We start from the raw sequence: 24440 nt of genomic DNA, 5'->3' as shown, positions 1-24440 counted from the left end.
ACACCACTGGGCCCCATATATTTGATTATTACCAGTACGGCTAACCCTAACATCACTTAGCTACTTTAGAAATAATGGAATTTATATGAATATACTGAACAATAAAATGAGAGCACAAGTCATAAAAACCAGGAAGTGAATACAACCCAGATGTCCACCAGCTGATGAAAAGGACTATTTTTATCAGACTATTACTCAGCTATAAAAAGTTATAAAAAGGAATACAGTAATGATACAACATGCATGAACCCTGAAAACATGCTGAGTGAAAGAAGTAGAAGTCAGTCACAAAAGAACACACTATATAATTCTAGTTATATGAAATATCCAGAACAAGTCAATGTGTTAAAACAGAAAACATATGAATGACTGACAATAAAGGGTACGGGTGATTGAACGTTAGTGAATTGAGTGTCGTCTTAGCAATGGGGGATGCTCTAACCTTAGTCCCATGATTTGGCAAACATATTTTAACTACTGAATTTTATACCCGAAATGGATGAATTTATGGAATGAGAATTATATCTCAACAAAGTTGTTAAAAAAAAAAGCAGGATCCAAATACAGTGTTTTATTGAGAAGAGTGACAATGGAGGTGATACACACGCACTCAATCTTCCTAATCAGGGCAGAATTCATGAGAAGAGCCAAAGCTGATGAACTCAAGGAAGGGCGTAAACAGGCTGGGGTGTGCACGTTCACCCTCCTGGAAGAACAAAGTGGGCCCAGCGCTGTGGTGTAATGCGCTCAGCTGCAGCCTGCAGCACTGGCAACTCGCGTGGGCACCCCTTTCGAGTCCTGGCTGCTCCACTTCTGACCCCGTTAGTGGACTTGGGAAAGCAGCAGAGGATGGTCCAAGTGCTTGGGCTCTGCACTCAAGTGAGAGACCAGGCCTGGACCTGATCCAGCACCAACTGTCGTATCCATTTAGGGAGAGACCCAGCAGAAGGATCTCTCTCTAAACCTCTGCCTTTCAAATAAATAAATAAATCTTAAGAAAAGGAAAAAAAAATTTTTTTTTCCAGCAAGTTAAAAAGTAGCTTCCCATCCTGGGAGAGGCTAGCAGAGAGGACTGAATAGCTTTTATTTACAATGTATTCAGTTCCACTTTGTGCTGAGAGATTATTTCTCCTGAAAAAATTAGAAGCCTAAATGACCAACAAGATGGGGCTGAGCAAAGGTATTAGCTGTACAAATGACCTGTACTTGGTTATGGTAACGTTCAGCTACCAGTTTGTTCACTGGAAGCAAAAACTGTAATTGTTATAAGGCTTACTTACTTATACACCTTGAGCAATAAATTCCAATCTGAATGTTTACATACTTAAGAATGTCTTCATGCAATCAACTTTCGAACTGTATATTACTACATACTTTTAAAAGTATGGTAGTCCAGTGGCTAAAGCCGTTGCTTTACATGTGTCAGGATCCCATATGGGCACCAGTTCGATTCCCAACAGCTCCACTTCACATCCAGCTCCTCCTCTCATATATCTGACTTTGCAATGAAAATTAAACAATTTTTAAAATGTTACTTACTGAAAAAGAATAGCTATTCAGGGGCCCGGTGGCGTGGCCTAGTGGCGGATGTCCTCGCCTTGAACGCCCCAGGATCCCATATGGGTGCCGGTTCTACTCCCGGCAGCTCCACTTCCCATCCAGCTCCCTGCTTGTGGCCTGGGAAAGCAGTTGAGGACGGCCCAAAGCTTTGGGAAACTGCACCCGCGTGGGAGACCCGGAAGAGGTTCCAGGTTCCCGGCTTCAGATCGGCGCGCACGGGCCGTTGCGGCTCACTTGGGGAGTGAATCATCGGATGGAAGATCTTCCTCTGTCTCTCCTCCTCTCTGTATATCTGACTTTGTAATAAACTGAATAAATCTTTAAAAAAAAAAATAAAATAAATAAAAAAGAATAGCTATTCAGAAAAAATGGAGCAGCTGACAACCTGCTAAGACCCTCCACTCACTGTTCCCTAACAGAGACATCAATTAGAACACAACAATCAACCTTTACAAGAGCTGGGGAAGTCAGTGACAGACCAGGGTTCCTGGCTTTAGCACAATAGACATCAAAAAAGCCAACAAGGAAAGAGCTTCTTGCACTACCCTCAACCCAACCCTAAGCAACACAGTGTCCTAGAAGAGGGAGAGAGAATTAAGCTCAGGCCTCCATACCAGGCCCAATAGGGTGCCATTCATTGCCCCATGACCCCTGCCTAGAAGCCAGTACCTGCGGACTGACTCTAGCACCCCTCTCTACAGGCAGCATGGTGCCCCAAGAGTGGGGCAGGAGGAACAGGCCAGGCCTAGACAGTTGAGACCTACAGATACATGATGGTCTCATCTATTGGAGAACTAAACACACAGCACGCACCGCTCCATCTCCCCGGACAACTCTGTACTGAGGGGATTTCACCCAACTAGAAAAGGAGAGGAGGCCCCAAGGAGCCCCATACATACCACAGCCACGTGAGGCATGTACAGCCCGAGAACCCCACAGCTCTCAGACTGGGGTAGCACAATGCTGCCCTGCCTGGGACAAAGGGCTTGGCTCACGCTGTACCTTTCCTCGCATGCAGCATTCTGAGACTCTACCTACTCAAGGTCCAAGGAAGCAGCTGCTGAGGCAGCTTCATAACCTCACCCAAGCCTGGCAAGCACCTGCCCACCTACAGTCCTGGGAAGTAGGCTCAGGAAACAGCTGGGTGGTTACACCCTCGCTCCTGCTGCTCCAGAGCAGCCACACGCCTCACCCACACAGCTCTGGTCCCAGGAAGTAAACAAGCAACTAATAACCAATAGTTTAAACCTCAGAGGTTCAAGGAAGAAAATCAATCGTGTCCACTCAACTTTTTAACCCCAAGAAGCAAACTGGTGGCCAGCTTATCCTCTTTCGGTCGAATAAAAATTACTAAATCTAAAAAATATATTTGTTTAAAAATCTATCTGAAAGAGACAGAATCTTTCATCTGCTGGTTCATTCTCCAAATGGTAACCATGGCTGGATTGAACCAGGCTGAAGCAGGGAACCAAGAGCTTGTTCTGGGTCCAAGCACTTGGCCATCCTTTCCTGCTTTACCAGGTACATTAGCAGGGAGCTGGATCAGAAATAGAACAGCTGGGACTCCAAGCCCTATGCACATGTGAGACTGGGGCCACACGGAGAGGCTTGTGGGCTTTTTTTTTAATTTAAAGATTTATTTTTTATTGCAAAGTCAGATAGACTGAGAGGAGGAGAGACAGAGAGGAAGATCTTCCATTCGATGATTCACTCCCCAAGTGGCTGCAACAGCTGGAACTATGCTGATCTGAAGCCAGGAGCCAGGAGCTTTCCTCCAGGTCTCCCACACGGGTGCAGGGTCCCAAGGCTTTGGGCCATCCTCGACTGTTTTCCCAGGCCACAATCAGGACACAGGATGGCAAGTGGAGCATCCGGGACATGAACTGGCATCCACATGGGATCCCAGCAGATATAAATAGAGGATTTGGCCACTGGGTTATCTCACCAGGCCCTCAAATAAATGTGTGTGTCTGTGTATGTATATATATATTTCTTTTTTTTTTATTTTATTGTATTGTTGTTGACAATCTTTACATAGCTAATTGCGGTTTAAAAAAAAAGGTTCAGGGGGTATAGGGAAGTGGGTAAGACTATTATGTCCATATTGTTTCCATCATGTATCTGAGGTAAAAGGGGATATTGAGGGAGAAGCCCCACCCGGTTTCCCGCCCACCCCAAGTCCCGGATGTGGGGCATGCTCTGAGATATTTGCTCAAGTGGTTTTAATAGTTCTCCAGTTATGAATCGCTGCCAGTTTCGCTCAATGAGGTCGTCCACTGATTGATATGGTCCATCATAAAGTCTCCGTTTGCCCCATATTTCGCTGCCAACATATAGCTGAGATGAATGATTGACCTGTTCTGTCTTCTGTCCTTTCCTAGTTAGAGTTCTGAGTCCAGCAGTTCGACTGGGGAGATCTCCAAAGAAACCTTGAGGTATTCCCAGACCAGATTCTTGTATATTCTAGCAAGCACAGGGCCCGGCACAGTCCATCACCCCGATCAGCTGGTGGTTGCAATTGCTGGGTTGGTTCTATTTCCAGTCCCGAGCTGCACTGGAACCAATGGGTGTTCCAGTCCAGTCTGGTTCTGCCCAGCACATACTCGGCCCTTACATCAACCAATGGGAGCTGCAGCCTAGTCGGGGCAACCCACAATAACCCCCATCAGGCCCTCCCCCTACCCTGGTTTGCCAGTATGTGTAGCAGTAGACCAGTCTGTCCCCCATCCCATTTGGCTCTTGTACTTGTCAATGGGTATTAAAGCTTAGTTCCATCTAACCAACTCAACTATCCAGCCCTCACAGATGTTGTTGAGTGCCTCTCTGTCTAGCCACCCAAGCCCCCGTCCTAGTTTTCATGCCCTCCCGCGGGACTAGTGACCCAGGAAGGGGGAACCCACTTTTTCCCTCCCAGGTCTCTCTCAGTCCCGGTTTATGCACTCTTTAGGTGGTTCTGTGATTTGACTTGACAGAATTAGTCCCCAGTGCCAGCTTCTGCCATCTGATGCTGCGGCCAAGCCCAAACATCCCTCACCCGCTCTCATTTATGCTTGCACCCACAGGAATAATCAGCCCAGCCTGGCTTTTCCCTGATCTAGTCCACATGCAGCGCACAGGTGTTGCAGCCTTGCTTAGTCTGGTCTGTCCTCATCCCAGCCCACGCTCTCCAGTGGGAGTAGCTGTCCGGCAAGGGGACCAGCCCCTTAATCCCCCTGCCAGCTCTGTCCCTCCCTTCCTGGATCTCACGTGTTGGTTGGGTGCTGCAGTCAAATCCAGTACAGGCAACCTCACCCGGCTCAACCCACACTCTGTTCTGGTGCTCGGATTTGCCAGTGGATGACATGAACTGATTCAGCCTGGTCTGCCCCTGACCCATGCCGAATGTGTGCCAGTGGGAAACTTTCCATGACCTATTCTGGGCTGTTTCCTATCATGCTTCTTGCGCTTACCTGCAGGGACTGTGTCCTGCCAGAGAAGTTGCCCAGGCTCCTCCATCAGAACCCCCCCCCAATCCCAGATTTTGCGCATACCAGGGGGTCCTTGAGCCAACCCTACTCAGTTCACCTTCTGTCCTAGCCGGTTACAGTGGCTTTTCCTGGCTGGCTTTCACCCCATTCTGGTTCTTGTTGTTGGATGTTTCAGCCCAGCCATGGCTCGTCCATACCCACATAGAGCTCACACATGGCTCAGTAGGGGGTTGAGACCCAACCTAGTCAGTCCCCCATCTACCCTGGTTCTCCATGACACCAGATGGTGTTGGGGTCTGAACTGGCCTGGTGCATCCAATCCCAGCCCACACTAGTGCCTCGGGTGACTGCAGCTGTTTCCTAGATAGAACGCAGCCCCCATTCCAGCACTTGCGCCCCTTGGTGGGAACCTCAACCCTGTTAGGGTGTCCAACTAGGGGAACTTGTATTTCCACAGGGTTGGGCCCACACAACCCCATAGAGTCTACCCCCAGACCAAGTTCTCTCGTGTGCTGGATACAGTCTTGACCCTGCCAAATGTGACCACTCCACCAAACAGCTGGGTAATGATACCCATCACTGCCAAAGAGGCCCCCATCCATAGTATTGGTGTGGGATGGTGTGGGATGATCAGTGATGTTCTAGGCAAACAGGCCATTTCTGTATTCCAAATTGGGTTGGTGTATCTGACTAACCGTAATTGTCTCTTGGGTACTTCCCTCCAAACCACCAGGTCTCAGTCCCCACGCATGCCTAATACTTCCATGACCGTGTCACTGGGAATCACCCAAGATTCACTACTCAGCTACACTAAAATTGGACTTAGTCATGGGTGTCCCCAGGCAGCAAACATATCTTTAAAAACCCCAGAGCAGGCCACCAGGCGGCCAGTAGGCAAAGCCTGGCACCACATGGTACACTGGCTGCCCTGGGTGAGGCTGAGGACTTGTTCACTGCCTTGCGGCAGTGTCTTTGGCGTGAGCCCCCAGCATTGGGTCCGACCCGGCAGGGGCACCCCCCACAGCTGCCACACTGTGAGGAGCGGCACTTGCCCCCAAACCCAAGGCAAGAACTGTATATATATATTTCTTTAAAGAAAACATATACAGCCATCATCTCAAACATTCTCATTGCATTATTTAATTGAAATCTAATCTCTTAACCTTAGTTTTCAGTTTAACGGAAATCTAAGAGAAACAATTTAAATACATAGCATAATGATATCGACAAATCTAGAGTTAGAATACTCTAATTGGTTTGATCTGTTCAAAGTTAATGTTACAGAGAACGGGTAGAAAAAGTACAGGAATTATTTGAGATAAAGAAAGCACAAAGCCAAATATACAGGGAGTTTGACTAGATCTTTGATTTTTAAAACACAAAAGACATTTTTAAGAGAGCTAGAGAGGGCCCGGCAGCGTGGCCTAGTGGCTAAAGTCCTCACCTTGAACGTGCCGGGATCCCATATGGGCGCCAGTTCTAATCCCGGCAGCTCCACTTCCCATCCAGCTCCCTGCTTGTGGCCTGGGAAAGCAGTTGAGGACGGCCCAAAGCTATGGGACCCTGCACCCGCGTGGGAGACCTGGAAGAGGTTCCTGGTTTCCGGCTTCAGATCGGCGCAGCACCGGCCCGCTGCGGCTCACTTGGGGAGTGAAACATCGGATGGAAGATCTTCCTCTCTGTATATCTGGCTTTCCAATAATAATAAAATCTTTTTTAAAAAAAAAAGAGAGAGCTAGAGAAACATATATTGGCTATAGGACAATACTAAGCAACTACAGTCTAACCTGTGCCATCATGATCACAGCAAGAATACTCTTGGCCAGAAGCAAGCTGAATGAAGTGGTCAGAGATAAGGTGTCACAGTATCTGCAACTTTCTATTAGTACACACACATCTAGTATATATGCACAGAGATGAGATACATTTTAAAATTTTTTTCATGTTTAACTGAAAGGCAGAGAGACACAGGAAGAAGGATGGAGAGAGATCTTCCATCTGATGGTTTACCTTCCAGATGTCTCCAAGAATCGAGGTTGGGCCAGGCTGAAGCCACAAGCAAGGAATTCAGTTTAAGGTGTCCTGAGCCATCAGCTGCTGCCTCCACAGCGCATTTTAGCAGGCAGTGGAGAGGAAGCAGAGTAACCAGCACCCACACAAGGAATTCCAATATGGGATATGAGCACCCCAAGGGGTGAATTAACTGCTGCACTACACAGCTACTGTTACTATACTCTCAAAGTCTTTCAACTCCTGACTGCTGGCTGCAGAGGGCCAGCAGGGGTGAGGGAAACTGATTACAGAAAGATATACACACTGTTAAATTTCTAGAGTGATGAAAAAGTTCTGGTCTTGACTAAGGTGTTGGTTACATGGACAAATACATTTGTTAAATATATTGAACATCACCCTAAAAGTGAGCTCCAGTTTATTGTACATAAATTTCTTTTTTTTTTTTTAAAGATTTATTATCATTGGAAAGCCGGATATACAGAGAGGAAGATCTTCCATCCGATGATTCACTCCCCAAGTGAGCCGCAACGGGCCGGTGCGCGCCGATCCGAAGCCGGGAACCTGGAACCTCTTCCAGGTCTCCCACGCGGGTGCAGGGTCCCAAAGCTTTGGGCCGTCCTCTACTGCTTTTCCCAGGCCACAAGCAGGGAGCTGGATGGGAAGTGGAGCTGCCGGGATTAGAACCGGCATCCATATGGGATCCCGGTGCGTTCAAGGTGAGGACATTAGCCGCTAGGCCACGCCGCTGGGCCCGTATTGTGCATAAATTTCACCTCAATAGAATCGATTTCAATTAACTCCCCAAGTGGAAATTGAAAGTTTTTTGATTCACCCAAGGCCAAAGAGTTAGAGGATCCTCCATGCATATAGGGTGTTCTTGCCCTCTGGCCAACGATGGCAAACCACTAATAGCTCTTCATAAGGAAAGGTCCTGGAATGGAGCCAAGGACAGCCAGAAAGGCAGTAATTGCAGCTGATAATGGGGACAAGCACTTAATTTGCAAGGAGCTCTTGGGAGAACACAAAGCATGGAAGAACAAAAAGAGCAGTCAGCTTGGAACCTGCTTCAGGGGATCCACTGCAGGACTTCTTATAACCTGTGCAGGAAAATCCATGCTCCTTTCTCTCTTCTGAGTTTGGATTCCTTTCAATAAAATCTACTCAGAAAACTTCCTACACCTAATAATTATTTTAAAAATCTAAAATTTAATTTAGTGGCCTTTGGAATTCTGTTTTCAAAACAACTGAGATACACAATACAAATTTTCCAGATAAACAAAGCCATATTATCTAAAATGATTTTGCCATTTCGTTTAATCTTTAAATAAAAAAAAAATCTGAGACTCAAATCAGTAGATTGCTATGTATTTTTTCTGTTTTAAAAATATTACCTGCACATACAGCACTACCTTCAAAATATTACAATACGATTCTGTGGGCCTGGTGTGGTAGCCTAGCAGCTGAAGCCCTTACTTTGCCCATATGTTGGAACTCACATGGGTGCCAGTTCGTGTCCCGGCTGCTCCACTTCCCATCCAGCTCCCTGCTTGTGGCCTGGGAAAACAGTCGAGGACGGCCCAAAGCCTTGGGACCCTGCACGCATGTGGGAGACCCAGAAGAAGCTCCTGGCTCCTGGCTTTGGACTGGCTCAGCTCCAGCCATTGTGGCCACTTGGGGAGTGAATCAGCAGACAGAAGATCTTTCTCTGTCTCTCATCTCTGTAAATCTAACTTTCCAATAAAAATTAAATAAAACTAAAAAACAGATTCTGTGACAGAAACTGCTCTGTAACTTTCCATTTTTCCTTCCTGCTGCAGTGGTAACACCAGGCATATGGACACCAGAGGGTCCACATGGCCCACGTTTTCTTGCAAGTGTTCACAGCCATGTGACAAATGCCTGGTACAACCTTGTCCCCGAGGAAGGCAAGGGTCACAAACCAGGAAGCTGGCAGAGCCTGCGACCTCGACATTTCATGGGCTTGTCACAGTAAACAGTTAAGGATATCCCCAGGGTTGGACACATGAGAATGCAACTAACACAATCCTACTGTAAGAAAGTCAGCAATACATAGTGTATGAATGTGGCTTTCAATCCATTTCTAGGAATATAACTTGAAGGGTGTACCTTCAACATTACTGTGACTCAGTCCTACAATGGAGCACTATGGAGCTGCAAAAACAGAGAATAAAGTTCTTTATGAACTAATATGGAGGAATATCCAGCACATATTGTTAAAATGGAAAAAGTGCAAAGAACTAGCTACACCGAGTTACCTTCCATGTAAATACGAGCACACTCATTTGTGCAAAAACAAACATAGGCAGAGTAATCTGGAAACTAATGGGTGAATGGGAAAGGGGCCGGGGGGAGAAGGGAGAGGAGCCAGGGTAACAGATGAGGAGTGTGCACCTTCTTGTGTACCCTGCTGCCCTAACTACACACACACACACACACACACAAAACCAAGCTGGAGTGCAGCCACATTAACAAGGGAATCTGTGTCTCCCATGTGAGTGGTGGTGACCTACCACCAATCACTGTTGTGTCCTAGTCGGGGTGGGAACCAGATTCGCTACCCTGGCACATGGGCATCTTGCCCTCCAGGCTAACCACAAGCTTGCTGGGATACTTTCCTGGGGAGTGAAGATGTGATAGTCTAACTTTCAAATATTTTATGTGATACACTACACCAAATTTTATAGTCTTCATGGTACTAAATCACCTTACTCTTTTTCTGGATTCTCTATTCTGCTGCCTTGTCTATTCAAGTGTAATACTTCTGTTATTGTGACTCCGTTAGCACGTTTATATCTGGTAGGAGAGTCTCATCCAATATTTACTATTGCACTTTTCTACTCATTTTTTAAGAATTTATTTTATTTTCATTGGAAAGGCAGATTTACAGAGAGGAAAGATGGAAAGATCGGTCGTTCACTGATTCACTCCCCAAAGGGCTGCAACGGCTAGAGGTGACCTGATCTGAAGCCAGGAGCCAAGAGCTTCTTCTGTGTCTCCCATGCAGGTGCAGGGTCCCAAAGGTTCTGGGACAGTCTCTACTGCTTGCTTTCCCAGGTCACAAGCAGGGAGCTGGAAGGGAAGCACAACAGCTGGGACACAAACTGGCACCCCACATTAGCAGTTTTTAACACAGTAAAAAACAAAAAGAACTTCACTTCAACCTAATGATTACAGTTCCAGTAGCCCATTCAGTGTTAAGGTACTGTGAGAAAAAAACCCAAAAAACCCCAAACTCCACCATCTACAACTTTCATCAGAAATAACGGACTGAAATGTTATAGAAACCATTATGCCAATTTTCACTTAAATCATTCCCAAATGTAGATTTCTAAGCATCAAGGTCTTCTAAAAGAAATCAGACTGCCTCAGAGAAATGATTGGTTCCAGGACTGGGGAAGGCAACATGCATGAACCATCTGCTGTGCCAAAAAGTACGGAAGTACCCGGAGCATGAAGGAGACACATCAGAGGACACTGGCAGAGCTGAGGGAATTGGAGCATCACAACAATGAGAGTAAAGGACTAAACTCTGAATAAAACAGGCTCATAAATTCAAACCAATAAAATGATAAATGATAATGATAGATAACCTCACCAATCCTGGGAAGGTATCAAGTGTCCCCTGACATAAAGTACCAGAAACAGTGCCAACATGTACAATGTGAAGCACAATGAAACAAATCCAACCTGACGAATACTTCATAAAAGATTCATACTGTTTAAGAATATCAGTGTAGGGCCCGACGCAATAGCGTAGTGGTTAAAAGTCCTCATCTTGCACCGGGATCCCATATGATCGCTGGTTCTAATCCCGAAGGCCCTGCTTCCCATCCAGCTCCCTGCTTGTGGCCTGGGAAAGAAGTCGAGGACGGCCCAAAGCCTTAGGACCCTGCACCCACGTGGGAAACCTGGAAGAGCTCCTGGCTCTTGGCTCCGGATGGGCTCAGCTCCAGCCATTGAGGCCACTTGGGGAATGAATCATCGGATGGAAGATCTTCCCGTCTCTCCTCCTCTCTGTATATCTGCCTTTCCAATAAAAATAAATAAATCATTAAAAAAAAAAAAGAATATCAGTGTCAGGCCAGTGCCAACAGCCTCGTGGCTAAATCCTCGCTTTGCATCCACCAGCATCCAATACCGGCACCAGTTTGGAGCCTGAATGTTTCACTTCCCATGCAGTCTGTGTTTTGGCCTGGGAAAGCAGTAGAGGATGGCCCAAAGCCTTGAGCCTTGGGACCCTACACCTGTGTGGAAAACCCAGGAGAGGATCCTGGTTCCTGGCTTCAGACTGGCTCAGCTCTGGCCGTTGTGTCCAGTTGGGTAGGGTGCCAACAGACAGATCTTTCTTTTATCTCCTCCTATCTGTACCTCCTTTTTTCTATATACCTGCCTTTCCAATTAAAAAAAAAATCTTAAAAAACAAAACAAAAACAAAAATAGTATCAATGTGAGGAAAGACAAGGACAGAAAATAAACTGGTTTAGATTGTTCCGAGCTGGCACAATGGCTCCAATGGCTAATCCTCTACCTGTAAGCCCTGGGATCCCATAGGGTGCCCACTCATGCTCCACTTGCCATCCAGCTCCCTGCTTGCCGCCTGTTAAAGTAGTAGAGGATGGCCCAAACCTTGGGACCCTGCGCCAGTGTTGGAGACCTGGAGGAAGTTCCTGGCTCCTGGTTTCAGATCGCTTCAGTTGCAGCCATTTGCAGAGTGAACTAGTGAACCTTTCCCTGTCACATCTTCTCTCTAAATCTGCCTTTCTGACAAAAACAAATAAAAAAATTTTTTTGGGGGGGGGGGCTGAATGTAATGTGAGCCTGGGTTGGATATAATACCAGAAATGTTCTTTTTTTGTCTAAACAATTTTTGGACGACTGGCAGAAAACTTAAAAAAACAGGATTTAGAATAACACTGTGTTAAAGTTTAAATTTCTATTTTGATAACTAAAATGTAGTTAAATTTGACCTTATTCTAAGGTAACTAAGCATTTTGGGGTAAAGGGATATGATTTAACTTCCTCCTAAATACAGTTAATGAACTAAGGCTTTTTGAGGTGTATACACTATTCACCGGAGGGCTGAGTTGGCAACACATTTTCATAAAGCCTGCTTGCTGATTTTTCCGCATGGCTAACTGCCTACATTTATGATCCACAGCCACTAGATGGCACTTTGTTTGTGACTCCTAATCCCAGAAGCCCCTGCTTTTACAGCAGAAGCTTTTACATTCAAAGACTGAAACTCACCAGTTAAACAAATGAAAAGTCGAAACACAAACTGGCCATCTTTCATAAAGTGCAAACATTAGGCAATCACTGTATCTCACGTGGTGTACCCGACCTCACATGACCCCACTGCCTCCACATCTTCCCTGCACTCACCCCTGCTGTGAGAGAGCAGTCCAAAGGAGCTCTCTGACACCCCCTATGTGCAGCAGCAGTCTGGGACACTCAGCCCTGGAACTCCCCTATACCTGGTTATTTTTCATCAGGGCACAGCAGTTTATTTTCTTCCTTTCCACACCCTCAGAATATAAGTTTCCTGAGGACAGATTGCTTTGCCGACTGCCCTGTCAGAAGCGCCTGAAACAGGGACATCGAAGGTTTTCTCTTTCATCTTTACCTATCACTTCTCATTTGTTTCATTCAAAATCCATTACACCCTGCTTCCAACCAGCCCCCACAATGGAACAACACTGCAAAAACACTGAAGCGCTTTACATGGAAGAACAGTTATCAGAGCAATCCTTCAACAGAAGGCTTTTTCAACAAAGATTTCAACAAAGATTTCCTCCGACAAGATGGTTTTGTGAAATGCAGCAGGACTGGATGGTAAAGATGCAGGAGACTGAAGGTAGTTCTAGCGGCCAAGGCCTCTGGAGTCAGAAGATGGGTGTGACCACAGGCAGTGCTGCATGACGTTGGAGCTGTGCAGAGCAGCTGGGACACCAAAGCTCCATCCAAGCCCTGTCTCACCACCTCTCTGGGAGACACATGGCCTATAATATTAGGATGTGCAAAGGCTACAGGCAAGAATTAAGCAGGGTAAGGGGACTGAGTGAGCTCATGCTACTTTACCGAGTTGTGACACAAGAGAAAGGAGGTTAAGAGACCCTGGAATTTAATCTAGAATGACTCGTATGGTGGTTCCACAAATAATACTGAAATTTAAGAGGAATTTCTTTGAAAACCATGTGCAGCGACGCGCCGGGAGACTCGCGGACCTGTGTCTTGCTTCAACAGTGTTTGAATGGAACAGGCCCAGGGGACTCTCTTTCACCGACTTCGACCGTCTTCCCATATCTCCTCCAGTTTACAGCCTCCGGGACCACTTGTCGGCCATCTCCACCTCCTCCAACACCGTTTTTTGGGGTCATCTCCTTGATTGCCGAACAACCATGACCTCCCAGATTCGTCAGAATTATTCCACCGAGGTAGAGGCTGCCGTCAACCGCCTGGTCAATCGGCACCTGCGGGCCTCCTACACCTACCTCTCTCTGGGCTACTATTTCGATCGCAATGATGTGGCTCTGGAGGGTGGGGGCCACTTCTTCGACGAGCTGGCAGATGAAAAGCGTGAGGGCGCCGAGCATCTTTTGAAGATGCAAAACCAACGTGGCGGCCACGCCCTGTTCCAAGGTGTGCAGAAGCCGCCCCAAGATGAGTGGCGCAAAACCCAGGATGCCTTGGAAGCCGCCTTGGGTCTGGAGAAGAACCTGAACCAGGCCCTTCTGGAACTGCACGCCTTGGGTTCTGCCCACACAGACCCTCATCTCTGTGACTTTCTGGAGAACCACTTCCTCGAAGAGGAGGTCAAACTCCTCAAGCAGATGGGTGACCACCTGACCAACATCCGCAGAGTGGCCAACCCCCAGGGAGCCCAGGCTGGCCTGAGTGAGCACCTCTTTGAAAGGCTCACTCTGAAGCACGACTAGGGGCGGCAGAGCCCAGCAGCCATGGGGGGGTGGTGGGGGGCGGAATCGCCTGCATGTCTGATATCCCAATTTGTGTCTAACCATCCCCTCCAGCCACTAGGCAGCTTGTTAACAGCCCCCAGAGCCCTCTCTTAAACCGTGGACCAAATGGAAATAAAAGAGTTTTGCTGCAACTTAAAAAAAAAAAAAGAAAGAAAACCATGTGCACTGGGTCTTACAAATGCTTAAGTTAGAGTTTCAAAAAACAGACTAAACGCTGACTGGAAAAAGCACCTTAGAAATGTTACTTATAGCTGCTACCCTTTTCTGCTTTGGGGGACGGGGAAATGTAGGATCTCCTAATGCAGAGAAATGTCCTCCTGGGCTTGTGTGATGGGCTTAAATTATGACCCTCTCCAAAAGCAACTCAGAATCCCAACCTCCAGTGCCTCAGAGCATGAGTGGAGTTGAAGGCAAGTTCTAAAGCATCAAACGAAAATGGGGTTATTAGGACAAGCTCCAATCCAGTATGACCGATGGCCTTTTGAAAGGACCATCTGGAGATAGAAAAACACTCAAAAAGAGAAAATGTCTATCTAAAAACCAGGAAAGGAGGTCTTAATCAGATTTTCCCTCCCAGTCTCCTATAAAAGATGCTGATTTTAGACTTGCCACTTAGCAGTTACTATGGCAGACGGCTAGTGGAGAGCAAGAGCTCCGTGAGAAGAGACTGTCCTAGCTGTCCTGTCCTCACTTGAGAGTGTCACACTTACATCTGATGCAAAGATTTAACAAGATACTAATTTAAGTTCTAGCACCTACACACAAATGGAACTCAATAAATGCTAACTTTCTCCCACTACCTTTTCCATATATACTTTCCCTGACACTTCTGTAAAATGATATAATCCCTTACATTATCTAATTTTATCTGAACTTAACTTGAAAACAAGACGTTACAGTAATCTGTTTCTCAACTAAATTCTAAACTGGAGCAGCGGGCGTTTTACTGCAGTGGTTAAGGGCTGCCTGGGAGATCCACAGCCTACACTGGATTGCCTAGTTCAAGCCCCAGCTAGTATGCTTCCAATGCAGCTTCCTGCTAATGCACACCCTGCAAAGGCAGCAGGTGACTGTAAAAGTACTGAGGCTGCTGCCAACCTTGTGGAAACTGAAAAGGAGTTCTGGGCGCTGCTCTGACCTAGCCCAATCCTGGTTAACATGTGAGGAGTAAACCAGAAGATGGAAGATCTCTTTGCCTTTCAAATAAAAATGGAAATAAGTTTTGAGAAAGTCTAAACTGGACTGGGTCAGTTCCACCACTGGCATATGTGCGAACCAGGACGGGTGCAGGACAGGCTGGGTCTGGGCGTTGGCCAAGCTAGCTAGGCTGCAGCACCCGCCAGCATGAGCCGGACCTGGGGGATGAGGGTGGGGTGCAGGTTTGGGCTGAGCCAGACTGCAGTATGCACTGGCAAATATCAAGGTGAGGCAGACCATGCCAGTCTGGGCCACCAGCACCCAAAGACCTATGGTGAGGGTCGGGAGAGGGCTGAGTCCAATGAGGGAACTACAGGAGCCCTCCTGCTGGGTACCCCCTGATAGGATACAGCACCCACTAGTGAGCATGGAAACCAGGGCTGAGGGGTGGACCTGGCTGGACAGGTGGTGGCACCCACTGACATAAGTGTGCGCCGGATAGTGGGGTTGGTCAGGCTGCATTAGGCTGCAGCAACCATTTAAGTGTACGAGAGCTGAATGGAATGTGGGACCACTGGACCAGTCTGCTGCACATACATATGCAGGAACCAGAGCTGGAGCAAGGCCTTGTAGGGATTTTTTTGGGTTGCTCCAAATGGGCTGCAATTTCTGCTAGTATGCTTGAGAGTGATGGGCAGGGTTGGGCTGGGCCACATCCACTGGTTTGCATACAAGATGGGGTAAGGGATAGAACTGACCATGGGACTAACCACCAGCATGTATACAGGCCAATATGGGCGATGGACTGAGCGGGACCCCGTACTCACAGGCGTCAGACTGGGGTCACCTCAGGTGAGGTTTCTTTCATGAACTTCCAACTGGACCACTGGACTCAAAATTCTAACCACGGGGAAAATCACAGGATCTGTGGTCTGACCCTGGAGTGTATGTGCAATAACTGGGCCTTCTCAGTGGCTAAAGCCCGTGCAGTGAATGGCATACCCAGATGCACATGGGAGACATGACATTGAGCCTGCAGAGGACATCTACTACCATGGAGGACAGAATAAATTGGACAGCTCTCCTGGCTGATCTTTGACAGCAGATATCTGGGTGAGTGGAGACTCTAAGGTGGACTATGTCAGCCAATGGATCCTGAAGGGATTCCCTCAACCTCAGAGCAATAGAATAAACAACATCTCAGAACTATCAAAACCACCCTTGGAACCCACTCCATACTGGGACCCAGAGGATGACACTGAGTGACCATCCCACATCCTCGGGTACTGGTGCAGTTAGGCTTCTGGGAGCAGCTTTCTCCCATTCTCTTTCCTCTTCCCCCAGATACAGAAAGGATATTAAGGAATGGCAGCTGCCTCAATCATTTTCACCCATTCTTTGACTCTTCCCACCCTAGCTGGTGGTTCACATGGACATACATCCTTCTCAACTACGTAAACATCATCAAAAATAACATCAATCTATTACGAAAAAAGTCTAAACTGGAGCTGAGTTTGAGGTGTTGGCATTGTGATGTAGCAGGTAAACAGCCACCTGAGATACCAGGATCTCTTAACGGCACCGTATGAGTCCTAGCTGCTCCACTTTCAATCCAACTCCCTGCCTATGAAAGCAGAGCAAGACGGCCCACTCACATGGAGACCTTCACATGGAAGAAACTTCTTGGGCCAGCCCTAGCCATTGTGGCCACTTAGGGAGTAAACCAGCAGATGAAAGATCTGTCTCTCCTCCTTTCTCCATGTAATTCTGCATTTCAAATAAATAAATAAATATTAAATCAATAAATAACCCATTCCTGATCTCCAAGCCGACTGTACTCCAAACTAGATGTCACACACACACACACACACACACACACAATGGTATTTCTAAAAGTTCATGGAAAATAAACTACGCATGGATTTCAATTTTCTTGCACCCTCATTATGCAGTCACTTGGGAGGGATAGCCTGAGACAACAGGTCTACTTTATGTCCAATCTTCAATCCTGAAGACTCTTTAAATACAGACTATAAACTGCAGGCCCTTAACTTTGTTCACAATGCTAAAAAAGTTTCGAACATTAGTCATGAGGATTAAAGATTTCTAGCTTTTCTGAAAAATTCTCTAGACGTATACATGTTATTATAAGATAACCAGCAAGAGCCAAGAAGTCTTCTCTTTTTAGATGCAAAGGAGGACATCTACTCCACACATTCTAATAATCACCACTCTTGTCAAACTCAGGGCATGTTTCATAGGCCCTATTCTCTCTTTTCATTAATACATGTAATTTTTTAAATTAAAATTCAAAAAACATTTTAGTTTTATTTTAAAGGTACAGTTAGAGAGAAAAGAACAGAGAAAGTCCTAGCCAAACCAAAGTCAGGAGCTTCTTTTGGGTCTCCGACATGGGTGCAGTGGTCAAAGGACTCGGCCCATCCTCCACTGCCTTCCCAAGCCACAAGCAGTGAGCAAGATTCAAAGTAGAGCAGGTACCCGTAGAGGATGCCAGCATGGCAGGCTGAGGTTTAGACTATTATACCACCATTCTATTCTAAGAAACCAACACAATCACAAATTACAAAAGTATTCATTTTAAGCTTTAAACACAGATGACCCAAATAATTCTACAAGATCTGAAACCTTTAAAAAGTCAAAGGTGAGGTTAAAAAAATAAATTAAATAGTCAAACAAAGAAATCTGTGTAACCTGGTGGTAATATAATTATAGACAGTAACTGGTCCCTTTAACTATAAAACTCAGTAATTGACTCTACACCCCTTGGAAATACATCTTAGGAAAAACAATTGCTAGCTTTCCTTAGCAGTCATGTTGTTGATGAAACGTCTGGCACTGTCATTCTGTGGCCTGTGTGTATTATAATGAAGGGAAAAGAAAGTAAGTAGAAGCTGTTGAGAACGTGGGAGTTTTAGTTTATAACGGCAGAATGACACAGAATGAAAGAAACTATTATAAAGGTTCATTTTTTATTTGAAAGGCAGATTGACAGAAAGATCCTCTATTTGTTGGTTCACATTCCAAATGGTCACAATATCTGTATATGAGCTGACTCAAAGGCAGGAACCTCCTTTGGGTCTCCCATGTGGGTACAGGGTCATAAGCAGGGAGATGAATAGGAAGTAGAACAGCCAGGGCACAGACTGGTTCTCAGAGAATGTTGGCACCTGTACATGGAGGATTAGCCTATTGAGCCACAGTCCCAACCCAGAATGAAATTAAAAGTTCCTTAGTTCCATATTTTGACTTTTAAGTACAACATGAGTTTTTTAAAGGAAAAAAAACCAAAAAACAATTTACTTCCTAACTATAAACCCAGAAAAGGAAGTCTACGGCACAATGACTGACTCAGATCTGGGATGTATCTTCAAACACTATTTCTCACGAAGACTTCTTGGAGAAAGAGCTAGCTCCTGGTCTGGGGTACAGTTTAGGTACTGTGTCATACCAGACAGCCAAAGAGCCACCAAAGATGTTATGTTACCGGATTCATTTGAAAGAGAATACAACTGGCTAAAAATAGAACAATACAAATAACACCATTATGTGCCATATGCATCATGCATACTGAAAACATCACATCAAGTAAAAAAGCCCTCTTATTGTGTGAGTCCATTTATATGACCTGTCCTGCACAAGCAAATCCACAGTGAGAGATTAGGGGCTGCCTGGGGTTGGAGGGTTTGGGAGGAAGCCACGAGGAATGAGTGCTGATGGCTACAGGGTTTCTTTTGCAGAAATGAAAACATCCTCATACTATTAATGATGATGACTGTAAAAGTGAACATACTAAAAACCATCAAAGGCTTGATACAGGTGAATTTTACAGTATATAAATTACATTCTGTAAAACTATAGGGAGGAAATCCAATCTCAACAGATTAAACTACTAATGTTCAAATCTGTGGGTTTATGATCAAATCCTTACTGGTCCTTTTAGAGAATGCTAGGAATCCAACTCTATAACCTGTCCCTCTCTGGGTGGCCAAAGGGACCAGGAAAGGTTTCTCTGTAGTAGTACTGAAGTCAACACTTAAGCAATAACAGAACAGTTGATCTGAAATCTTAAAATAAACTGATGGACTGCAATGCTCAACAGTCACCAATCCTCAACAAGAGAAAACCAGACAGCAGCCTCCTGGTGGAAGAACAGATCACCGCCTATGAAGTGGCAAAACCAAAATGAGCATGAAAAAGAACCATGGAGAACCACAGTGAACAGACCTGGAGGGAACCTACAACAAGGGCAGGTAAGTAGTTCACAGACCCTGGTCCAAACTGGCAGGGAAACTCAACACTGGGTATTTAATCTAAGAACTTAAAAAAAACATTGTGGTTTTGAACATTAAAAGTGCATTTGTCAGGATGCCTGGGATTTGCTTTAAAACAGGGGAAAGGGAAATGGGGAGAGAAAACGAAGATGAAAAACACTGGCCAGGGTTAAACTGCTGAGGTACGCACAGTTTGTTAATTCTGTACACTTGAACTTTTCCACAAAACAGCTTTCTAAAAAACAAAAATGCTGCCAATTCCACACATCACTGGAATTACCTCATCTCACGGCTCCAAAAATGAATGCCTTTGACCATTTAACATCTCCCAAAATGTAGACATATCTCAAAGAACCAACGGTGTGTCAGTTTAATTGACAGTCTTTTTTCTTAGTGGTACATAAAAATGTTGTCTTTCAAAACTGATAAAATGCTAAATCAAATCAGAAATTACACATACAGCTAAATAAATGCTTCTTGTGGCACAGCACTTTAAGCCACCACCTGTCACGCTGGCATTGCATACAGGAGTGCTGGTTGAAGTCCCATCTGCTCCTCTTCCGATCCAGCTCCCTGCTGGATCACTCTTGGGAAGGCAGTGTATGATGCCAGTCCATGGACCCCTGCCATTCGCCGTGACCGCCAGATGCAACCTGGCCCAACCCTGGCGAAAGCCTGTGGGGGACTTACGAAATCTGTCTCTCCTTCACTGTCACTCTGCCGAGTAAGTTCTTTGAAATAAAACAAATTAACTGAATTTTTAAACTTGCCTGGAGTTCATTTACAGTAAGAGAAGCATTAAAAAACTATATAGTAGTCAGCACAAAAATGAACTCAGTTCCCAAACTGGCAGAGTGGGGGAAAGATTGGAAGAGCATGAGTTCTGCTGGTGAGAAAACCGGCCAGTTATTCCACAGGGGCTAGGATGACTGCAGATCTGCCCTTTCTTCACTTTTCGTAAGGAAACTCCTAGGCACTCACGGGCTTACTCATTAACACCTGAGCAAGTTGCTCGTTTTAGGAAATCCAAAGAACATGGTCTTTTTTTAAAAAGATTTATTTATTTTTATTGCAAAGTCAGATATACAGAGAGGAGGAGAGACAGAGAGGAAGTCTTCCATCTGATGACTCACACCCCAAGTGGCCACAATGGCCAAAGCTCTGCCCATCAGAAACCAGGAACCTCTTCCAGGTCTCCCACACAGGTGCAGAATCCCAAAGCATTGGGCCATCCTTGACTGCTTTCCCAGGCCACAAGCAGGGAGCTGGATGGGAAGTGGGGCTGCGGGATTAGAACCATAGCCCATATGGGATCCCGGGGCACGTGCAAGGTGGGATCCCTCCCTCCTTCCCTTCCTTTAGCCACTAGGCTACTGTAGTGGACATAGAACATGGTAATTTTGCAAACTGGGGTCTCGATCTGGGTTTAGTGTAGTACAAACACTAACTTAAAACCAATATATAAACTTACTGAGGAATAGAAGAAAATATTTAACAGCAGTTCTAGAAATGCATTTTTAAATGGAATCACGGGCCCGGCGTCGTGGCCTAGTGGCTGAAGTCCTCGCCTTGAACGCACCGGGATCCCATATGCGTGCCGGTTCTAATCCCAGCTGCTCCACTTCCCACCCAGCTCCCTGCTTGTGGCCTGGGAAAGCAGTCGAGGACGGCCCAATGCATTGGGACCCTACACCCGCGTGGGAGACCTGGAAGAGGTTCCAGGTTCCTGGCATCGGATCGGCACAGCACTGGCCCGTTGCGGCTCACTTGGGGAGTGAATCATCGGACAGAAGATCTTCCTTTCTGTCTCTCCTCCTCTCTCTGTATATCTGACTTTGTAATAAAAATACATAAATCTTTAAATGGAATCACACATTTAAAAATGTAATCATATATAAAGTATATAATAGCTGACACTAAAAATTTTAAAAGGAAAACACAACGTAGTCACATTAAGGATCAATTTACATCAAAAACAACTACAAATAAAATTTTAAAAAAGTTATTCGAGGGCCTGGCTTAGCGGGTAAAGTCCTCACCTTGAAAGCGCCGAATCCCATATGAGCGCCGGTTCTAGTCCTGGCAGCTCCACTTCCCATCCAGCTCCCTGTTTGTTGCCTGGGAAAGCAGTCAAGGACGGCCCAAATCCTTGGGATTCTGCACCCACATGGGAGACTTGGAGGAAGTTCCTGGCTCCTGGCTTCTGATTGGCTCAGCTCTGAGTATTGCAGTCACTTGGGGAGTGAGACTACATCATCAGAAGCAAGATCTTCCTCTCTGTATATCTGACTTTCCAGTGGAAATAAATAAATCTTAAAAAAAAAAAGAAGTTATTTGAAAGGCAGAAACACAAAGAGTGCTACAGAGGCCTTCAGGCCCTAGTACACTTCCCAAAAGCCCACCACAGCCAGGGCCAGGCCTGGTGCAAGCCAGGAGCAGGGAACTCAGTCCAGGTCTCCCCCACAGATGGAGGGACCCATGTTCTTCAGCCATGGCCAGCAGGCCTTCCAGGGTGCCCATTAGCAGGTAACAGGAAGCCCCAAGCGGAGTTGGGAGTTGATCTGGGCACTCTGATGTGACTGGTGGCATCCCAAATAGTTTTAACTGATGTGACAAACACACCCCTTATACAGGGAATCTGAAAAGAAGCTCAGAAAATACAAATACGCTTCCCGGGCCCGGCATCGTGGCCTAGCAGCTAAAGTCCTCGCCTTGAACCCGCTGGGATCCCATATGGGCGCCGGTTCTAATCCCGGCAGCTCCACTTCCCATCCAGCTCCCTGCTTGTGGCCTGGGAAAGCAGTTGAGGATGGCACAATGCATTGGGACACTGCACCCGTGTGGGAGACCTGGAATATGTTCCTGGTTCCCGGCATCGGATTGGCGCGCAGCGGCCCGTTGCGGCTCACTTGGGAAGATCTTCCTTTCTGTCTCTCCTCCTCTCTGTATATCTGACTTTGTAATAAAAATAAAATCTGTAAAAAAAAAAAAAAAAAAAAACGCTTCCCAACAGCATATTGTAACAAAGAGTTCCCAGGATTCAATAAAATGGATTAATAAAAACCCTGAATTTAAAGACAAGAGACTCATATGATCAGATTTGAAAGCATTTCTCAACTGGTATTACGGAGCCCTCGTCTCCACAGAGAACAGGGAATACCCACTCTGACTGCCCTGCCCTCCAACCGTCACAACACGGTTCCCCTCACTCCGCCTGGCAACTGCTCTCAGGGTCCTTCACTCTGTCAACCAGTCAATCAGGTAGTTTCCTTACCCCTGGTAGTCTATTGCTCATGCTGTGCCCCTTCCAAGGAAAATAAAATTCCCAGGCAGGCAAGTATTTGTTTTTTCCTTCATTGCAGTATCCCAGAGATAGAAGATAGTGCTTGGAACATGGTAGATGTTTAAAAACTGTCTAGCACTTCTTGGCCTTTTCGGCTAAGACCAAGTGCAAAAACTATGTGTCCAATGAATAGCGGTTAAACGGGCTGGCTTTTTCCAGAGAAAACTGACAGTACTGATTAAAATTCTTTAAAATGATGCATCAGTAAATAATTTCTAAGGGTGGTTTAACGTGGCTTTAGTGTCCGTCAGACCGTTCCCGGGATCTCTAGGAGAGTAACCTAACAAACCTTCACATGCTGAGTGGAATGGGGATTACCAGCAACTAGAAAATGCTAGTAAATAAAAGCATAATGTCTGAAAAGGTGACATGAAAAAGGATCTTCCAACAGTGGGCAATGCTGCTGCTTGTAATGCCAGCATCCCATTCAGGAAATGGTTCAAATCTCTGGCAACTCCACTTGCTATCCAGGTGTGCGATGGATGCTACTGAGAAAAGCAACATAAGATGGCCCTGCCACCCAAGTGGGAGACTCCTGGGATGAAGCTCGACTTCAGACTGGCCCAGTCGTACCTGTTAATGCCATCTGGGAGTCACACAGTGGATAGAATTGCCTCTCCCTCTCTCAGAAATTTTTTCAAATAAACAACTCTTTAAAAAAGAACTCAAGGGCCCGGCAGTATGGCCTAGTGGCTGAAGTCCTCGCCTTGAACCCGCTGGGATCCCATATGGGCGCCGGATCTAATCCCAGCAGCTCCATTTCCCATCCAGCTCCCTGCTTGTGGCCTGGGAAAGCAGTTGAGGATGGCACAATGCTTTGGGATTCTGCACCTGTGTGGGAGACCTGGAGGAGGTTCCTGGCTCCTGGCTTTGGATTGGCACAGCACTGGCCATTGCAGCTCACGTGGGGTGTGAGTCATCGGACGGAAGATCTTCCTCTGTCTCTCCTCCTCTCTGCATATCTGACTTTGTAATAATAAAAAAAATAAATCTTAAAAAAATAAAATAAAATAATAAAAAAGAACTCAAACACAGCACTGGGGGGCCAGTGCCGTGCTGCAAGCCTCCACCAGAGGTGCCAGCATCCCTTCTGGGTGTGAGTTCTGGTTCTGGCTGCTCCACACTTCTAACCCTGCTCTCTGCTTATGACCTGGAAAAGCAGCAGAGAATGGTTTAGTGCTTGGGCCCTTGTACCCACACAGGAGACCCAGAGGTGGCTCCTGGCTCTCGGCTTTGGACCAGCGCTCTTTTGGATTGTTGTGGTCGTGTGGGAAGTGGTGCAGTTAAGATCTCTCTCTCAATAATTTTGTCTTTCAAACAAAACAATCAACCAAACAAAACCACACAGTACAGGAAAACAGGAGCCCTGGGTTCTAACAAAAGTTTTGCTGCATCCAGCCCCATGACCCTAGAAATATTATCTCCTGTGTGTGGGCCCTAGTTCTAAGATCCACAGAATGAAAGAGACTGAATATCCTGTCCATCTGTACCACACTACAATTACATTACAAGGTCATGCCAGCTACTGCTAATATTTCCAAAATTTTCTAAAACTTTTCATTTGAGTATTTTTGTTTTTGCACCATTAGATAATTGCTTCCTTTACTAATTTGTCCAGCTGTCATACTAA

At 46.0% G+C, this 24440-nt stretch overlaps 2 protein-coding genes across 2 annotated transcripts in view; one reads left to right on the top strand and one right to left on the bottom strand.

The window, feature by feature from the left end:
• Positions 1–24440, bottom strand: part of SRPK1 (SRSF protein kinase 1) — a 57203-nt gene that overhangs the window by 30111 nt on the left and 2652 nt on the right.
• On the top strand, positions 13264–14019 carry LOC101524886 (ferritin light chain-like). The gene has a single exon (XM_036494169.2). The coding sequence runs from the start codon at positions 13460–13462 to the stop codon at positions 13994–13996; it is 537 nt and encodes a 178-aa protein (XP_036350062.2). The 5' UTR covers positions 13264–13459; the 3' UTR covers positions 13997–14019.

Source organism: Ochotona princeps, chromosome 1 (genome assembly GCF_030435755.1).
Source record: "Ochotona princeps isolate mOchPri1 chromosome 1, mOchPri1.hap1, whole genome shotgun sequence".
In the NCBI taxonomy this organism is placed as follows: domain Eukaryota; kingdom Metazoa; phylum Chordata; class Mammalia; order Lagomorpha; family Ochotonidae; genus Ochotona; species Ochotona princeps.
The sequence above is the reverse complement of the archived record's forward strand: the minus strand, read 5'-3'. Positions and strand labels throughout refer to the sequence as shown.

Bases quoted from the DNA above. Each gene is read 5' to 3' on its own strand.
- LOC101524886 (XM_036494169.2), top strand. From the start codon at position 13,460: ATGACCTCCCAGATTCGTCAGAATTATTCCACCGAGGTAGAGGCTGCC.